At 40.0% G+C, this 19,112-nt stretch overlaps 1 protein-coding gene across 6 annotated transcripts in view; it reads left to right on the plus strand.

Annotated features, from left to right (window-relative positions):
* TNRC6B (trinucleotide repeat containing adaptor 6B) overlaps positions 1-19,011 on the plus strand; it is an 85,863-nt gene extending 66,852 nt beyond the window's left edge. For 4 of the 6 annotated variants that reach the window (XM_018080288.2, XM_018080286.1, XM_018080290.1 and 1 more), the window contains 4 exons: positions 2,115-2,339; positions 2,820-2,890; positions 4,706-4,845; positions 5,348-19,011. In XM_018080288.2, coding sequence (XP_017935777.1) covers positions 2,115-2,339; positions 2,820-2,890; positions 4,706-4,845; positions 5,348-5,738 — 827 coding nt within the window. In that variant the 3' untranslated portion in view covers positions 5,739-19,011. The remainder of the gene's footprint in view (positions 1-2,114; positions 2,340-2,819; positions 2,891-4,705; positions 4,846-5,347) is intronic. The other 2 variants (XM_018080287.2, XM_018080289.1) reach the window with 1 other exon arrangement.
* Positions 19,012-19,112: the final 101 nt, after the last annotated feature.

The following is a 19,112-nucleotide window of genomic DNA, read 5'->3' on the forward strand; positions in this document are numbered from 1 at the left end:
AAACAGCATGTGTACAATCTGTTGACATGTTAAAGAGTTGCAGGGCTGTCATAATTTTTAAAAGACACTTTCTCCTGTATGTATGAGTAAAAGTGAGTAATTTTCTTTGTTTTAACTTTAGAACATGGGAGTACTGTGAAGGGAACATTTTTACCTTACCTTTTATGACACTCATCATTCCCTGAAACCTGGAGAGTGAGGACTTTCAGTCCTCTGGCATTTAATGGTTGACCTGTAAATAGTAACTTAAATATCTGTCTTAGATTGTTGGGAACGTCTCCAAATCTTTCTTGTGAAAAATGGTTTCTTCAGGCACTTCAGAGTAAAATGCTCCATGCAAACCATTTGGATTTTGAACTTTTTGCAAATATCAGTTTTCTCCTGAAGATGACATTGTCTTGACAACTACTTAAAAATGAAGAATTGGGTGTAAATAGCAGAGGTTACAAGCAGAACTGAGCACTACATCTGGCCCAGACTTTGTTTTTTTCGTCTTACCGAATAAAAGCTGCATTCAGATGTTACCTCAGCATCTTCACAAAATGTGTTGAAAATACTCTTTAGTCCTCAAGAAAAACTGTGCTCCTGCTGCTGGTTTGTGTGCTGACTTTGGTATGAAGCAGTGTTTGCGTATGCAGCATTCCAGTGGCATAAAAGATTTCTTTTTCACAGCCTGGGCAAAGGAGTGGCATGCGTGAGCTTCTTGCCTTTGCTTAAATTTTGTCTAGCAAGTAAGAAAGACCCAAGAGATAAAAAAATTACTGAAGAGAAAATTGAATTGAGAAAACTAGACCACTACCACATAACATCTTCTGTTCATCCTGTTAAACTATGCACAGTCAGAAAGCAGGTCGTCTGAACTGAGGGTTTAGAATTCACCTGTCTCTAAGACAAAGTCTAGTGAAAGCAGGTTTTTAAGCACTTCCATATACTTTCATGGGTTAGTGCTTGAAACCCGCGTGCTACTGACTGTTACTGTGTCATGGAAATATAGCTGTAAATTGAAACACATTTCTATTTCTGAAAGCTTTATGGTCTTGATTTCCAAACGTGTTATTTTGTGATGCTCTGGCACATTGTAAATCTGAATTTTTATACTTTGTTTCAAATAAGTAATTTACCATCTTTTGTTAGTGAATAAAGTTAAATGCATATGTTCACACACACACACACGAGAGTTATGATTAAGATAATTCATGATCAAGATCATTCCTGGCACAACTTTTTCCCCCAGATCGCTGTGCTTGTGTTCATTGGTGTTCACTGCAGAACAAGTTAAAAAAAAAAATTACTCAAGGAATTTTGACTTTTGAAATGTCGCTTGGTGTCAGAAGGTATGGGAGAATTTGCAGTCTGCCTTCTTAAGGAAAACTGGTTTAGGAAGAGCTCCCAAATATTCATGGCAAATAGTGACATTTTGGAGAGTCTTAACTTTTCTCTTTTATTGAACTTCTGCATGAAGTGTTCTTGAAATCTGTTAGGGATATCCACTATTGGTCTTCTAACAGTCATCTGGTAATGTTTCTAGTAAAAAAATGGGCTATCAAGATTGTTTAAGTCCAGCTGTAACACAGCTAAATGGCCACCTTTATGTGTTACTGTTGTAACAGTACTGTCAACATTGTGTGAGATCTGTGATTCGTGAGAAAGCTTTGATCTTTAGGACCAAATGGTACCTCCAAATGGCACCTCCACGTTACCTTAGTAGGCCAAGAATGGTAAATATTCATTTCAGTTCTCTGCAGGATTTGTACCTAAAGAGGATTCAGTTTCATTAAAGGTCAGTAGTGCCCAAACTTGTAACGAGTTCTCAGGTGAAATGTAGTGCGGATATGAAAGTTGCTATTCATCTTATTAATGATGGAACATACTGCAGTGTTCTACATTATCATATATATCTAGGTGTATTAATTTGTTTTTGTCAGGTTATATAAAATAATCAAAGATTGACTTACTTGTAGCATGTGGTTTTCCAGTATGGCAAATTAACTACTGTATGGTTCTGTGCTTCATGCTTGTCTCCGATACAAACGTGGTCAAAAGGTTTACTGTGATAGGACAGTTATTTAATCTCAGCAGTTTCTCTAACACATACAATTTCTTTAATCTTCTAGCAAAATTCAGTGATTACAAATCAACGTGGTCCCCAGATCCCATAGGACACAATCCCACTCATCTCTCCAACAAGATGTGGAAAAACCATATTTCCTCAAGGAACACTACAGGGCTGCCCCGCCCACCTCCTGGCCTGACCAACCCTAAACCATCATCTCCATGGAACAGCACAGCACCCCGATCGGTCAGGGGCTGGGGGGCACAGGACTCAAGGCTTGGCTCTGGTGAGAAGAACCAACTGATAGAACTGTTAATCAGACCTGAGGAGTGTATGTTTCACAGCACTAATGATTTGGAGGAAAGAAAGTTGTAGTTGTCTGGTAAAAGGAAAAAAGTTCCTTTTTAAAATGGAAATTTGCTCTCAGTAACTGGGGCGGGTGGGGGATAGAATCTCAGGTCCTGCTGCAGGGAATGAGTGAAGAGGGCTGAGAGCTGCTAGGAGAGAATACCTACTACATGGGGTCTTTCAAGACTAGATGCTTGCTGTGGGTGGGAAACTCCTCCAAGTAACTCTAGTAAAATGAATCTTGATGTCAAATGTGAGGAACGGTGTAGTTTTGTTTTCAGGACTGAATATTAGGCTTTCGTGTGTTAACAGGACTGATAACACTGAATTTTTCTGAGACTGAAAGACCTAACTGTAAAGAAAGATGGTTTTTCTTTGTATCAAATCTGTCTTCATTGCTCTGTCTTATAATTTGCAGCATCTACTTGGAGTGATGGTGGCTCAGTTCGTCCTAGCTACTGGCTGGTTCTTCACAATCTCACTCCACAGGTATTTTCTGTGGTTGTTTCTGGAAACTTGTTTGCTTTACCAAGGATTTGTGAATTCTTCAGTTGTTTCTCTTTGAATAAAATCTGGCAAAATCAGATTTGTCAAGATATGTAACGTGTTTCTATATTGTAATCTCTTCAGCTAACTTTAGGATGTTCAGGTTTTGCTACGTGACTGTTAAAACATTTCTTTACTTAAGAGTTACAAAAAACTATTGGAACAGAAAGTTTTTTTCTTAGAAGTGAGGGTAAGTTGCGTGACTATAATGTGGAATGGTTTATAGCTGTTCTTTGGGATGTTGTCAGTAAGAAAGTTGGTGTAACTGCCAGTTTTCACTTTAGTGTTTCCATAGTGAAACCACAGAATTTTTCCAACACTCCTGCCAAAACCAGTCTAGTTAGGTTGTTTCTGCAAGTATTCTCAGAGCTTGCTTCCATTCAAAATGAGTTCTGTGGAGATCCTGATTTCAGCATTCCCAATTAGTCCTGAATTCAAGGACTGGGAAAAGCCTTCGTGATTATCAGGAGAACCTCAAGGTCTAGACAGAGTCCCCTGTTCAGCAAGGTAATTTATTGTGCTTCTACAGTCTAAGAAAAGATCGATGTGAAAGATAAAACTAAAGTCTCCTTCAGATCACCCAAAATGGTGAACTGTGCTCCTTTCATAGAAAACACTGTTTTCCTTGATGTGAAGGAAACGGAAGACTCAGTTCTAAGTCTGGCTTGTGCAAGAGAGTTTAATACTGCTTTAGGAATTATTTAATGGATGAAGAATATGTTTTGGAGGTGTTTAAGTTAGTAGGAAAGAGACAGAAGCATATTATAATTGTCTCTTTTCATAACAGATTCTCTACTTATTGCAGGTCAATACTCCATAGAGGAGGAAGCGCAAAGGTTAGGGTGGATTCATAGACTTGTGGAATGGCTAGGGTTGGAAGGAACAGTATTGTCATTTCAAGGTTCTCTGTTTTAACTTTGACCATATTTGTACCCACACACAACTTCCTTTTCCCTCATTTGAAGTATTATATAACAGGGAGGAAAGAGAGAAGGAAGAAATTAGCACTTCCTTAAGTATTTGCACATACAGATCCCTTTCCTGTGTGCATATTGCTGTGGCACACCAGGAATGGAATCTGTCTGTACAGAACACCTGGGAGAGCAGGTATTATCGGAGGTAAGTAACAAGTTGTTGCTGCTGCAGAAGGAACGTAGGCAACAACTTCTGTGAAAACATTAGTTCAGGAGGAATGAACATTGGTGGGTTTGGCAGGAATATCACTGTTTCTGTCACTTACTGTTTCTTAACCCATAAAGACAAAGAAGCACTAAAATAAATTTTTAAAAAATTAACTGTTGAGATATTTCCAGTTTTTCAAAAACCTTTCATGTTTATCTAAATTTTGCTGAAATCAGAATGCTGGAGACTGAGGCACTCTGGTTCCTTTGGTAAAATTCTGATGGCTGAAGGTGGTGGTTACAAGTTGTATATAATTACTGGAAAAATTGTCAACGGAAGGATAGTGACAGTGTAAGAAACTCGGTGAGAGAGGGTAACACTGGACTCAAGCTACAAGTGAATGGGAATAAGTCAGATTATTCCCTAAAGCAAACTCCATCTGATCATGAGAAGTCAAGGCATACCAGTTCCTGTTTGAAAATTAACTTCCGTCACCTTTGCTTACTTCCCACCGCTTTCACCTGTTTTCCTTTCTGAGAGCAGAATATCTTTTAATTACTGGGATGAAGCTAGGACTGAAGTACATTTGGAGAAATAGTTACAAACATCTGTTTTATCTTGGCTATTCTTCCTCAGATTGATGGGTCAACCTTGAGGACGATCTGCATGCAGCATGGCCCACTGCTGACATTCCATCTGAACCTGACCCAGGGCACCGCCCTTATCCGATATAACACCAAACAGGAGGCGGCCAAGGCCCAGACTGCACTGCACATGTAAGTGAGGTTTTGAGACAAAATCTTAGGGGAGGCAGTGTGGGGGGCATGGTGTAAGCCCCTAAACTCAGTGAAAACTTTTGAACTATACTAATCTCCTGCATTTAAAACCTGTTCTTCCTCTGTTCTGTTTGAAAGGGGGCATATGTGCATTAACCATTTTGCCTGCACTTAGGCACTTTTATTGCTCCTGGTGTTCATGTTCAGGACCTTACTTTAAATTTAGAAAGGATTTGTTGCAGGCATAACTGAGTGTTGGGCCAGGGGGTTGGAGTTTTTGTATCAGGGGTTTTTTTCCCCCATATAAAATGGGGAGTTCTTGTGTTTAGGGTCAGTTTCACTGTCAAGAGCAGCTGAAGCTTTCCATGTTCATTCAATTATAGCGATGTAACCGATATTTCCTTTGGTTTGGGCACCTAATAGTACTGTTCCTGTGCTTCTGAATCCCTTACCCTTATCTTCTGGCTCTATTTTTTTTACTTGCATGTATCTTGTCTTTTAGGTGTGTGTTGGGAAACACTACCATCCTGGCTGAGTTTGCCACCGATGAAGAAGTTAGTCGCTTTCTGGCACAAGCTCAGCCCCCTACACCTGCAGCAACCCCGAGTGCACCCGCAGCAGGCTGGCAATCCCTGGAGACAGGACAGAACCAGACAGATCCAGTTGGACCTGCTTTGAATCTCTTTGGTGGGTCAACAGGGCTTGGGCAGTGGAGCAGTGGTGGCGGCGGTGGCAGCAGTGGGGGTGATCTCACTGGCGCTTCATTGTGGGGCCCCCCAAACTATTCTTCAAGCTTGTGGGGGGTCCCAAGCGTAGAGGATCCACACAGAATGGGCAGCCCTGCTCCCTTACTACCTGGAGACCTTCTGGGAGGAGGGTCGGATTCAATCTGAACTTAGAACTTTCAACTCTGACCTCGTGACCTTTTTTGGAACAGCAGCAGCACTAACTTGACCTTTTCGTTTTTTTCAACTTGCAATAAATACATTTATAAAAGGAAAAAAGAAAATGGAGAAAGAAAAAAAAGGTGGGTCATTGACAGACTGTCTGAGCACATAGTTGCCTCCCTTATATAACTTCAGTTTTTTCGTTTGGAATATGAATCCAAAAAAGAGAACATATCACTCTTGAAATACTTGAATCGTGAACGCCAACGTAGAAAGACAATGTGAAGCAAGTACACATACCATTTAAATTTAAACAGAAAAAATTAAAAAAATTAGTTTCTAGTTTTTCACTTTTTCATGTTATACGGAAGTTGTTGCTAAGAAACATATATACTGAAAAAATAGCTTTTTAACTTTGTTTGCACTGGGTGTGTTTCCGTCCTTAGGTCTACCATGTTGGGTTGGGGTAGGGGAGGGGTTCAAGAGAGAATTGGGGGGGAGGGGAAGACTTGACGGAGCCTCACTTTAAAAACAAAAAAAAAATAAAAAAAAACCTAAAAAAAATTAAAAAATTTAAAAACCCACAAAAAAAACAAAACAGAAAAAAAACAAACAAACAAAACAAAAAAACCAACACTTTGTGATTGGCTGGTTCATAAGTACCAGTGTGTTCTGGCACATGTAACTGCCCACGTGTGCTTGTTTCTGTGTGAGTGCGTGTGCACATGTTTGTGTGTGTGCATTTTTTTCTCTCTCTATATATAATCTTGAAACGCTGCATTGCTGATGGTCTACGGGCTGGCTGGCCATCTGCATGTCTTGATTCTGAAAACAAGACAGGCATGGTGGAGTCCCTGTGGCTGAAGCAGAATCCAGTTGGGCTGGATTAAAATTTGTTGGTAGGTTTTTTTAAATTCATTTTAGCAGGGTGCTATCTCAAGTCTGCAGATCATACAGAGTGGATAGTTGCTTCCTAGCCCTTGTTCTAACCCTGTGGTAGAGCAGAACACTGCCATATCCAAAGGATTTGGTGAGAGGGGAGACAATGTTGTCTTTTGAGTAGCAGTGTCTTTATTTATGTCTGCATGTGGGGGTTTTGTACTGAATGAACCCTAGAATGTTTGTTATATAATGCAAGCCATTTATTTCTTCCAACAAGGGGAAAAGAGGAGGAAAGAAGACATTGCCATTTTTTGTGCAGCTAAGACAAATGTTCTTATTCAGTCTCTTGCAGTACCTTTAAAAACAATGAGTGTTTCTCTTTTCTCCCCCAAACCTGAATAAGCACCCATATTCATTTTAGAGGAATCCATCAAATGCTCGAAAGTCCAGCCCAACCAAATTAGCCTTTCGATTGATTTACTGCTTGTATTAAAACTGACAGAAAACTAAATCGTGTCAGCAGACTGCTGGCCGGCCTGCCTCATCTCCTGAAAGCACATGCAGCTGACTCCTTCCTGCGTCCTTCATGGTGAGCGTTACCTGTGCCAGGCCTCGGTGTCATTACAGCGCCAGACCATCACTGACAGAAACGTTTACTTACGAATGTTCTTAAACCAGTGTGTACTTCAAAGGTTTCCTTTTGTTTCTCTGTGTTGTGTTTTTTCCTGTGTATGTGGTTTTGCTTAGGGAGTATATAACTAGCAAAGACTTTTTTTTTAAAAGTATTGCACCTTTTTGTTTTTTTTTTTTGTTTTTACTTTTTCTGTACTGTTGCTTTTTAATTTCTGTATTTAAGGAAAGGTTTGGGGTTTTTTAGCATCAGTGTAGTAGTACTCTGGGCAGGATAGGGGTGACCTATAATCCACAGTGATAGCCAGTGTGTGCGTGCGTGTGTGCTCTGGGAACAAAACTTTTTAAGACCTGTTGTTGTGAAAAGAGTTGTAGCAGACTTGAAGGCACATCCCTTGACATGAAGCAGAAAGTCTTTTATGGGGGTGGGGCCAGGAGAAGAGGGAAGAGAGATGCCGGTACTTTTTCCATAAGTGCTAGGACTCCATGTGGCATTGTCTGGCCGTTATACTGTCTAACAAAGTGCCGACATTCTGTACCAGCATATACCTGTCCATTCCAGCCCTCAGAGGTAGCAGTGCTTGGGCTTTATTACCTGATGGAGCAGGGAGGATAGGGGAGTCTGTTTCTTAAGCGTTTTCACTGAAGGATATGACCGTGTCTGATACGTTTAACTCTACATGTGGGTTTGGTGGGGAGAAGGCAAAGCAGATGCAAGTAATGGAGTGGGGGTGTGCATGTATGTGTGCCTGTGTGTGTGCCTGTGTGCTGGGGGTGGGAGGGAAGGGCTAGGGAATTACGTGGCTGTTTTAATTCGCCCTTTCTATGTAAACCCAATGTCACAAGGAAGACTGACTGAGGGAAATGCTGCATATACACATGCCTGTAGATTTGTATGCAAAGTGTTACATGGTAAAAAAGTACGAGTAGGTTTGTATTTGTTTAGTAAACTGGAGTGTGCAGCATACTCTGGCCCCTTTGGAATATACTTTCCTATCATGACTCCTCCTTCATCTATCCCACCATGCACAAAGAAATGAAGTGCTCTCTTTCAACTCCTGCTATCTAGCTAGTGGCCCCTGCGTGCAGACATCCATAAAGCTTTGTTTCTAGTCTCTGCTCGAAGACCAGCCACGCTCGGACACACAGAGCAGGTTCTTAAAAGTCCTGTGCCAGCAGTACTTCCTAGTGAAGCACCTTTGGCCTGAGCAAGCCAGTATCTGTTCTGTCACATGATTTTGCTGTACATGCTGGTTCATTGCTGTGTTCCACCCTCACTTCTCTCTCCCAACCTGCCCTAAGGTCCCTTTTCCTGCACTTTGGGCTAGTTGAGTTCATTGCGATACTACGGTGAAAGCCGGGTGCTAGAGCCCCTCTTGTTTACAAGACATAATGAGGGATTTGAAATATTTAAAAAGAAAAGCTAAATTGTTCTTCCATTGTAAGCTTAAAGGGAAAAAAATTAAAACGTACAAAAAAAAAAAAAAGACCAAAAAGTGCATATATATATTTTAGATGAAGACTAACTCTGGGAGCATTTAACAGTGTTTTTGTTTTTATTTTAACATTTTATTTTCCTGCTTTAAATTTGCAAGCATTCTCAGGAATTCTAGGGTAGGAAGCCAGTTTTTTGAAGATGGTTTATTTAACCTTATCCTAGATAGATGGCTGTTTCTTGTTGATAAACTTTTACAAGTTCCTGAATCTTCAAAATGTTTGAAAGTTTTTACTTTAAAAGAAAAATGCTAAAAAAAAAAATAAAAAGAAAAAAAAGAAAAAGAAAAAATCTCCAAATGTTACTGTCAAGCGAGGGATCAAGAATTTTAAAGACTTTCTAAATTAAAGTACATTAAGAAAACTTCTCAATATCAGCAACAGGAATTCATTGCAATCTTAAACAAGTTGTGGGAGAAGAAGGGTTATCATTATAGTGCTTTATTACTCATGCAGACATGTGTGCAGTTGCATGGAGAAGTGTGTGAATGGAAATCTACTGTTCCCTCTTGATTGAAACTAAACGAAAATACTCTTTAAGCACCTTTTTTAAAAGCAAAGTGAAACTATAAACCTTATTAAAATGCAGTATAGTTTAACTGAAAGGGTCCTCAGTTAGGAGGACCAGCAGGAAATACATGATGGTGCTTCTTTGAACCACTTCTAAGTAGTGCTAAAGAAAACCAGTGCTGACAGAATACTGAGTAATGAAGTAGGTTTATTATCCTGCCTTTTTCAGTACAGAAAAAAAAAAATGAAAAACTCCAGTACAATGTACAATGGAAATCAACTTTGCTGTTTTCAGCTATTTGGTCAGTTTTATTCCACACTTGGAGATCTGCTGCTTGCTTTTCCTCACCCACCCCTCCTCCCAGTCTTTGTTTTATTTTATATGAGGGAAATACCTGTTAAACTCCTCTGTTCACCCTGTTGCTGCTGGCTGTCAGGGCTTACAGTCTTGAACTTCAGAGTTCAGCGTTGGGATGGCCAACTTCTGTCTCCCAGCTCTAAGGGTCAGGGGCTTACTGCGCCTGAAACGGCCAGGCTCAAACCACAAAAACCGCGCTAGTGCCTTTTTACATGCACCCACATGCCCTACAGTAGGGGAAGGGAGGGAAGATGAGGCAAAGTGAGGCAGTATAGCCACTTCATGGAAATAGATGTACCCCTTCTTAAGGAAAAAGAGCATGCTGCATAAGCATGTTGTGCAATGAGTTACTTAGTAGTAATTGAGATTTTATTATTAAAGAAATCAGATGCCAAATTCTTTTTCATAGCAGTTGCCCAGTGTTTTCATGTTGTGCTGCGTGTGCATGTGAGTCTATTGAAAATAATGCATCAGTAGTAATAATAATGTGCTTTAAAATCCTGTCATGGGCCAGTAGAAGGTGGGTTTACTTAGGAACTTTGGGATTTTATTTTTTTGTTTGTTTTACGGAGAGAATTTGAGTGCTTTGCCAGAACTGTGTTTTATCAAATCAACAGTGTCCTAAAACAAAAGAAACCATAGAATTTAATCAAAAAAAAAGCCAACAGACTTGACATTCACTTGGAAGTGGGTTGTGACTGAGTGCTGAAGGGTTGACAGTCTGGAGTTTCAGCAGTCTGCTGGGTCCAAACCTATTGTAGTACAACAGTCTGCTCCTCCTTTCCTACATGTGCAGTCCTGTAAGCCTTAGTGACTGTCTCCTCAGTGACAGTTTCCCTAAATTGTTAAAGTAACATTAATCTTGCTGTTTTTCAACTACAGTTGACAGATTTGTATGGCTTAGTCATGGCACTCCTAACCATGCTATTACAAGTGCTGTCTGAGCATTCTGCTAACCAAACTTGTCTGCTGGGGACAACCATTGCTTAATGTTGTAAAAATTCTGCTACCATTTGAGCTCATAACGGCAAAAAGTCAGCAGGAATTGATGGTAGGGTACTTTGGGGCTTTTACAAAACTTTTCCAGGGAGGGAATCAGTGGCAGTGTCTTGTTTAAACGTATTGGGAAGGTAGGGAAAAGAGGCTGGGGAAAGCACAGCTTGGAATAGACTATGGGCATCTCCTTCCAGATAAAAATCCAGCCACTTTGCTTACCCTACCCTTCAGTGTCTATCAAGCTGAGAGTTTTTTAATGTTTGATAATTTTTTGCTCCATTTGAGGATTTCATTTTAGCAGTGACAACTTAAGTCTAGCGAGGGGGAGGAAAAAAAAAAGGGGGGGGTACAGCTCAGAAACCTGTGTTGAGACCTCTGACATTTACTTTACAAGAATTGCCATCTTTTCCCAGTGTTTTTATGTTTCTACCTGGACACGTGCCCAGCAGTCGTGAGAGTGGGTTTTTTGTTGGTTTGAGGTTTTTTTACAATCACAGGGTGTCAGGTTTTTCTTACAAGTTTTTTTATTGTGCTTCACATTAAGTGGCTTGTGTAATGAACAAGAATGTTAAGCCAAGTATGTTTTTACCTCTGCAATATAAACAGGATATTTTCAACAAACTGGGTGGTATAACCACCTCAAAGATTAAGTTACAATTAAGCATTTATATTAAGTTGGTCTCTTTTTTTTTTTCCCACCATGAAATTTCGAAGCATTTATTCCTTAAAACTTTTGCCGTATTTTTTCTCCTCAAAATGTTGCCACATATTCCAGTTTATCTAAATATGTATCCAAATAGTACTGCAGGGGTTTTTCTTGCTTTGGTTAGTTTTTTTGTTCATTCATTCTTTATTATGTTTAACTCTTAGGTTTCTGATTCTGTTTGCGCATATTGTTTTCCTGTTGACTTTAAGAGGAGCGCTGTTTGTGTATCTGAGGTACCCAATTTTTTGACCAAGTCTGGTTCGGGAAATCAGGAGTGATCCTCCTGTGAATTAGTCCTACTGACCTTAAATGCATACTGCTCGAGTAAGGGCTCTTTGTATAAATAAACCTTAGCTGGATCAGGGCCAAGGTAGCAGATGAGGACCTGTTGTATTTCCAGTGCAGCAAACATCTGTGTTGCATATATCACAGTCGCTGTAAATCACGTGACTTTAGTATCCAGGTTTCTCAAGTGGATTGAAATGCAGGTTTTGTGGAGGATGGTTAGCATCTCAGGGTACGAGTCCTGATTGAGTAAAAGATAGGTTTTTCTTTCTAAAGATGTAAGGTTCCCTTAACAGAAGCAGCTTTCTTAATTGTAAATATGCATGCATGCTTTGTGGGCAGGAAGGTAATACCAAGATAACTACGTTGAAATTAATTCTGAAAAAAAAAACCAACAACAAACAAATGCTGTTAAAATGCAACTTTGGTCCTGAATGTGAAGCAACATACACGGAATCTGTTGGTTTGTCTGAATTGATTTTGCACAAAATATCATTTCAGTTCTGTAGTTTATTTGCCGCTATTTTGCAGTTGTAGGAACTGATACTGTTAGGTCATATCAGTCATTCCCACTGTGATTGAAAGACAGATATCTAAAACCCACACTGTTTCTTTCCCTTGACCTCCAGTACTAGGCTTCCACCTGTGGCAGAAGGATGTTAACAGTAATGGGAAGAAGTATGTGAAGTTTCCCAATGTAGACAGAGCTGTTTTTCCCTGTTGTCCTGAATTCACATCCAAACCTAAAACACAGAGCAACAATTATGCTGTAGCTGAGCTGTTGGTTGGATTATACAGTAGGAGCTGAACTGGAGACTTTTAGCAGCCTTGCTAGTTCATGTCCTTCATAATGTTTTGCCTAAGTGTCCCATCACTGTAAATACCAGTGTTGCTGAATTTTACCAAAGTTTCCCCTGCAGTAGATAATAGAAAGCAGGTCCATTTTGTGATGACTCACAAAGCAGAACTTTGCCTACTTCAAGGGTCTGTCTACATTGCTGTTAAAACTGAGTCAGGGTCCTGTTTAAAATATAGCTCTCTATTCTGTGGCGTTAGTGACTTTAAACTTTGTGATGTAGTAACTATAGCTTCTAATGCTTATATGAAAAGTGATTTAAGGTTTCATCTGTGCTACAAAAAGCACCACAGTTCCTGGTGGTTTGGAGCCTATTTTTAAAACTTATCAGGCTACAATAGATGCCGTTTCATCTGTGGCACGCAGCAGACAACAACCGTTTGCATCCATGGTTTGCTTGCGTGTTGCTTTTCATCAAGCTATGCAGGAAAGCTTTTCTCTAGAAGTCTCCCAGAGTCCTGTGCTATATAAGCAAGCTTCTAGCAAATCAAGTGCCCTCTGCAAAAGAGCCATTTTTGCCCTGTATGTGTGACAGTTGAGACTGGTAACATGCAGCAGTGTTAGGGTTCCTGTTAACTTTGTAGCGAGAAAGGGAGTTTTTTGACTTGACTCTGACAGCCTTTCTGTAAATTAATACAGAGCACTCCAGGGAAAAAGAAAAATTAAAAAAAAAGGGAAGAATGCATTGTGCCAGCCAGCGTTAAGTATTTAAGTATTTTTGCAGCAAACATTCTTGACTGTGGTGGGCGGAGGGGAAGAGACTGGAGAATTTTGCATGAATGCGCAATACAAGGAGGCACTGCTTGGCAAGAAATGCCTCTTCTTGGGTATTGGTGTGTGTTGTTACATTCGCAGAACTAACTTCCTCATTTTTTTAAGTTTGGGGTTTTTTTTTAATTGAGAGAAAGTGGAAGCTCCTCCTGTTTCAGATGAAACACAACCAACCAGAAGTGAACATTTTCTTTATCATTTACTGTTGAGCAGGTTGCACAGCTTGTTAGAATAGCTGTTTTAGTGACATGGTTATGATATTACGTGCTTTCTTTCCCCTCCCTCTCCCTGCCAGATATGGCTTACCCTTTCTATATAAGGCGCTTGTGTGGGGTTTTTTGTTTTGTTTTGGGAACGTGTGGAGAAGAAGCAAAATGAAGTGAAAATGCAAGCCAAGGTAGAACAGCCTTACTTTAGGGGGTAGCCTTACAACAGAGCTTTATAGTGAGTGTGCTGTATTCCAAAATATGTAAGCCAAAAACAAAAAAAGCATTCATTTATGCAAAAAAAAAAATTAAAAGAGGTGTTGGAAGACTTCTTTATTATGTACCTTTTAAAGGTGGAGTAAGGTCTCACCAAGTGATACATTATTGTGATACTTCTTGCTGGGTCAGTAGGAATGGGTCGGGGTATAAGCGCTTCACATTTTCCTCCTATGTTTTTACAAGCAGTAAGTTAAATGTGGTATTTATGAATGTGCCTTTGTGAGTATAGTGACTGTCTAATTGAGGAGACCACTTGGGCTGGAGGGAAGACAATGGTCAATTTATTCTTTCAAGAGGTCAGACATCGAGATTGCAGCCCACTGGTCCCTTTTGACAAGCATCATCTTTGGGCTGGTCTCTACACTGCACAATACGTATTCATATGTGGTAGAGATTGGGGTGGGGGGTGCAAAGGGATGTCATGTGATGCACAGAAGCTGTTGATAGTTTTAGGCTAGTCTGCCGTTGCAGGTTGAGTTTGTATATGTATTTTGTGGCTTCTCTTTATGTTTGTGTGCATGAGTGTGAGTGTGTGTAGCTTTGTTTTTTTGTAAGCACTGGAGAATTGAAACACAGTGATGTTTGAGACAAATTTATACATGTAGAGAAGATGATGTTTTGTAGCTTCTGTTAAATAGTGGGTGCAGGCACACTTTTACCCTCTCTGCCCGAGTCCTGATAAGCAAAACAGGAAAAGTTTTTTTTCAACTTTCAACTTCCAGCACACTTAATGTTGCCATTTAAATGAACAGGGTATTACACAAGAAGAAAAAAAAAGAGTTTTTGAAATGGTGAGGTAGAAGTGTTTAAAAGGAAAAAAATCTGAAGTAATTTTTTGTTTCTTCAAAGCTGTTTGTAGCTAAACATGGGAATCTGCAGTGTCTCCTTCCATTTGTTTTTTTTTCTCTAATAATTCACCTCTTCGTCCCACCCAAAACATGAGGTGTACAAGATCAAGAGCTGTTGTTGTAGCCCTTCCTAATTCCCACCCTGAAAAGAAACTCCAGTGGGATCCCTCAGCTCTATTCAGGAAGACAAAGAGAGGAGAGACTCTGCAGTTTTCTTTGCTTCGCTCTCATTCCTCTCTAATGGCCTTGAAATGTATTATTATGCAAATGTGAATTTTGATACTGAACTTAAGAAGAGGTTGTTTGTTCTTTTTTCAAAAAAAAAAAAAGGTCCCATATGTGGTCAGCATTGCTTCTTTATTTTGTAAGTGAATTGTAAACTATGCATTCTGCAAAGGGGGTGTAGGGGACAAAGATACTTTGCTAAACTGTTCAGGAGTTTCTGTGTCCATGGTATATCCATTATAGTTTGGGGAAGTGGGGAGGTGATGACTTTGAAATAAGGAGTTGATAAGAACCTCTCTTTGTCAGACATTGGCCAATAGGTAACTGAGCAGAGATGTGAAAAACTAACGTTGAGCGCAAAACAATATCAGCTCTCAGCCTTGCACAGGGATGTGAATTCTTGCCACGCAGTGTTAACCCAGGGCCGAAAGGGTGAATGGGACACCAGCTCTACCTGGGGAACTATCTACCACCTCCTGTGTTCTGGCCCTTGCTAAGCTCAGGAAACATGGTGCCATGGGCACTGTCTTTTTTTGATTTACTGCTAGTTTTCCATCACAGCAGTCCTCGTGCTCTTCCAGGAGAATTAGAACATAGCTGGTCCTTGATATCTACACTTCCTTCTCCCTAAAGTTTTCTTTGCTGCTGTTTCTGGCACAGCTCATACAGTGACGGCACAGCTGTGGACAAAATGGCGGAGATGGTACTTACTTTCTAGTGCTGGTCAAAGCCCGACTATGAGGACTGCATTTTTTCAACATCAGTAGCTACCAGTGCTTTGTTGTCTGATGTTACTGCTAGTGACTTAGCATTAATGTTGGCAGTGTGTGAAATTCTAGGGACAGTAGATTGACATGTAGACCAGGTCCTCTCTATTTAAAAGAAGTTATCCTGTTTTTACTAAGAGGTGATGTCATAATGGTCATAAAAAAGGATTTACCTCCTCATGTCTCCAAAATGCACTCATTGTGGATTATGTATGTTCCTTGAAGCTTGCTGAGTTTCCAGGAACAGTCTCCTCAGAAAAATGCAGATCTCATTGCCCTCTCTGTTATTGTAATAGGGACCTTTTGACTTGACTTTTTCCTTTGTCCATGGTGAACCATGGTACCTGCATTATCCTTGGCATTATCTTAGGTGTAATATCATAAACAGATTAATCTGCCTGTATTCAGTGTTTTCATGCAGCAATGTTATTTTTGTTGACATTCACAGTACTGTAATAAGTAATAGACTTGATGATCCCTCTCGCATCTGTGTCTGCCTTGCAGATGTGATCTTATCAGGGTTCCACTCTGTCAGATTGCCTTTAAAAAAAAAAAAGGAAAAAAAAATCTGAAGTTTAAAATCACTCACTAAGATACCTCGTGGTACACTTCCTTCTAATGTAACCTTTTTAATCTTACCTTTTCTTCTATACTTGTTGGACTTTTATTTCCATCTGTTATCTCCTTTCTAACAGGATGTTTGAACTTGTGGTTTAGAGCACGGGACTTGAAGCCTGGAACTCCTGAATTCGAACATTGGCCATTACTCTTCCCTTGCCTTGGGCAAATCATTTAACTACTTTGCCTTTGTTTTTTCATCTGTAAAGCGGGGTTGTTAATAATACTTACCTACCTCACAGGGGTTTTGTGAGGATCAACTAGTAATGTTTGTAAAGTGCTTTAAAGAAAAAAGCATGATAGAAGTATTATGAGGTTTTCACAGCAAGTTTCGCTTGTTCTTTTCACGTTGTTTGCTTGTGCAGAGGGAGATAACCCTTTTTTCTCTTAATTGTTAAAGCCATCAAACACTCAGATCCTAAATTATGGAAGTTGATGGAGATTCAGTTACTCAAACTCCTCCTTCTTTATGCCTATTTCCTTCTACTGCTCTTTTTTATATAGTTGTGCCAGTGTTGCTACAGTTCACATGACTATAAGCTTCAAAACTGAAGTACTTTAAGCTTGCTGCTTCTTTCACCAGATCACCAAATCAGAATAAGTTTGTGTACTTTTCCCTGCTATTAAATAGCGTTTTTGGTAATGTCATCTTTCAAGTAGACACATCTTATCCTGCCATCATGAAGGGGAGGTGGTGGGTGTAGTTTCAGAGAGGGGACTGTGAGATGAAGAACCTTGCTCCTTTACGCTGCTGCTCCAGGGATAAAGGGCAGAGTAGCTTTCTATTTACTTCCCTGAGTTAATTTCAGTGTGTTACCAGTCACACTTCAAATGCAGTGTCTCTTCTTGACCACAATATACAGAAGCCATCACCTGCCAATAAAACGTAGGAACAGAGGGAATGATAGTAGATGCTGCTTGTGTATATGCCTTACAGCTCTCCTAGAATGTCTCTGGGAGAGTGGTGGGGGAAGAGGTCTTCATTGGGTAAATCCCACAGCTGTCAGGGAACCTCTGCTGCTTTCTCCCCTCTCAATCATGTGGTCGCTGCTTCTTCTTTCTTGGATGTGCGTCTCAGGGATGTGCATATGAGCCCATGCCTTTTGGAATTTGGCATTTGATATACCAAGAATATGGTTTCTATACCTGCAACCTTTCTGTCTGACACTCCCTGGTCCTCTCTGTCCTGCATTTCTCCCCGTGGCCTTAGGAACATGTCTCCATTGTTGCCCTGTGCCACCCTCTCCATCTCTGCCAGTAATCAAGATGAAGTGTAAATAGTGATTCTGCAGAGAAAGAAGCTGAAGTGATGCATGTGCATCTGTGGGATTTACACACATCTGTATCTTAGATTTTTGCCACACCTGCTCTAAAACACACAGAACATCTGATGCACAGTGCTTTTTCTTTCTCATCTAGAAAGCAGAACAAACAGCAGTATGACTGATGGTAATTCTGTAATGTTTACTTCATTTGACAGAGTGAAATGCTAAGTGTTTTCCCCAAAGAACCAAAAAACCCCCACCTTCTAACAAAAGTAACCAAATCTAATCTTTCTGGGGACGGGGGAGGGAAGGAGAGGAGGAGAAGCAGTGACAGGGGAGCGTTCTGATCTATTTTCATCTCCACCACTTGGCTGGAGATACGAGATGCTGCTTTGAGTTCCACAAACATAAGGGATTATGTTTACAAAGGTAAATGCCTTCTACCTGTTCAGGAAACTGGCTACTGGTGGGCATCAGGAGTTTAGAGAGTTTCTCTTCATTGTGAACAAGTAATGAGAGAAGGGTGTGTCTGGAAGGGAAATGGAGAAATAGATTCATTTCATCTAGTCTTCTTGGTAAAATAATGCCACCTTCCTCTGTCCTTACTAAATGGAGGAATGAAGTGGCAGAACAGAAAATCAACGATGTCCAATATGGCTGGATTAGAAAAGGCAGCTTTTCTACTTTGCACATAAATAGGTAACAGGAAGGTACAGCTAAAGTCCTCTTGCCTGAAACACTGTCCCCCAGAAGCAGACATTGTAATAATAAAAATAGTGGCTGTGTGTATATTGATGCTATTTGCAAGTTACCTGTAAGTGTTTATTTTTTTTCTTATACTTGAAATGGCTTTCTTTACTAAACTCTCACCTTAGTTCTGGTTTCCCCCCCTCCTACTGTAGTGTGCAGTAAAGAAAATTACAGGACAAATGGGGAGAATGTAGAGGAGATGACACAATGCCTTGCATATCCAGGTTTCATCTTAATTTCCATCCCACATTCTCAAGACATGTTTAAACTTCCTAAGGGTTTTCCATGGACACAGAAACTCAGCACTTTAGAAGGTGCTCTTGTATGGCTGGCTGCCCCCCTTTTCCTCCTTTTCTATATTTTTATTTTACTTTTAGTATAGTGGTACTTAAGATCACTGGTTCACTTAAAAAGAAAAAAAACCAATAAGATGTTTAAACTCTACTAATGTACAAATAAGCTGAAATGTTGCATTTTTTGTGTATTTTTGCCATAGCAGGTACTGTATTTCTCATGCTGGATTTAGAAAAAAAAAAAAAAAGAAAAGAAAAAAAAGGGTGATGTTTTATTGGAGTGTGACAAGTTAAGAGTAATAAGGAATTAAGTCGTCGTCATTTCATTGAAACTGAGAGATGGTGTAATACTTATATAAGTTTTCTGAAGGTTTTTTTTTTGGGCTTTTAAACAGCTTTTTTCGTTTTTATTTTAATTTTTTTTTTGAAAGATATGATTGTATTATGTGCAACTCAGTTGCTTACATTATAACTACAAACTATTTTTGGGTTCCTGGAAAAAAAAAAAAAAGACTAATAAATGTGTTTGGCTGCTAAGCATTTAAAGCTCGTATTTTCTGCCCGTTTTGTGTCCCCTGCGCGTGTCCCTCCGCCGCGGCCATCTCGGGGCCCCTCACGGCGCGGCGGCCTCCGAGCGCCAG

The sequence above is a fragment of the Manacus vitellinus genome, unplaced genomic scaffold, assembly GCF_001715985.3.
Source record: "Manacus vitellinus isolate BGI_N305 unplaced genomic scaffold, ASM171598v3 scaffold_5_pilon, whole genome shotgun sequence".
Lineage (NCBI taxonomy): Eukaryota > Metazoa > Chordata > Aves > Passeriformes > Pipridae > Manacus > Manacus vitellinus.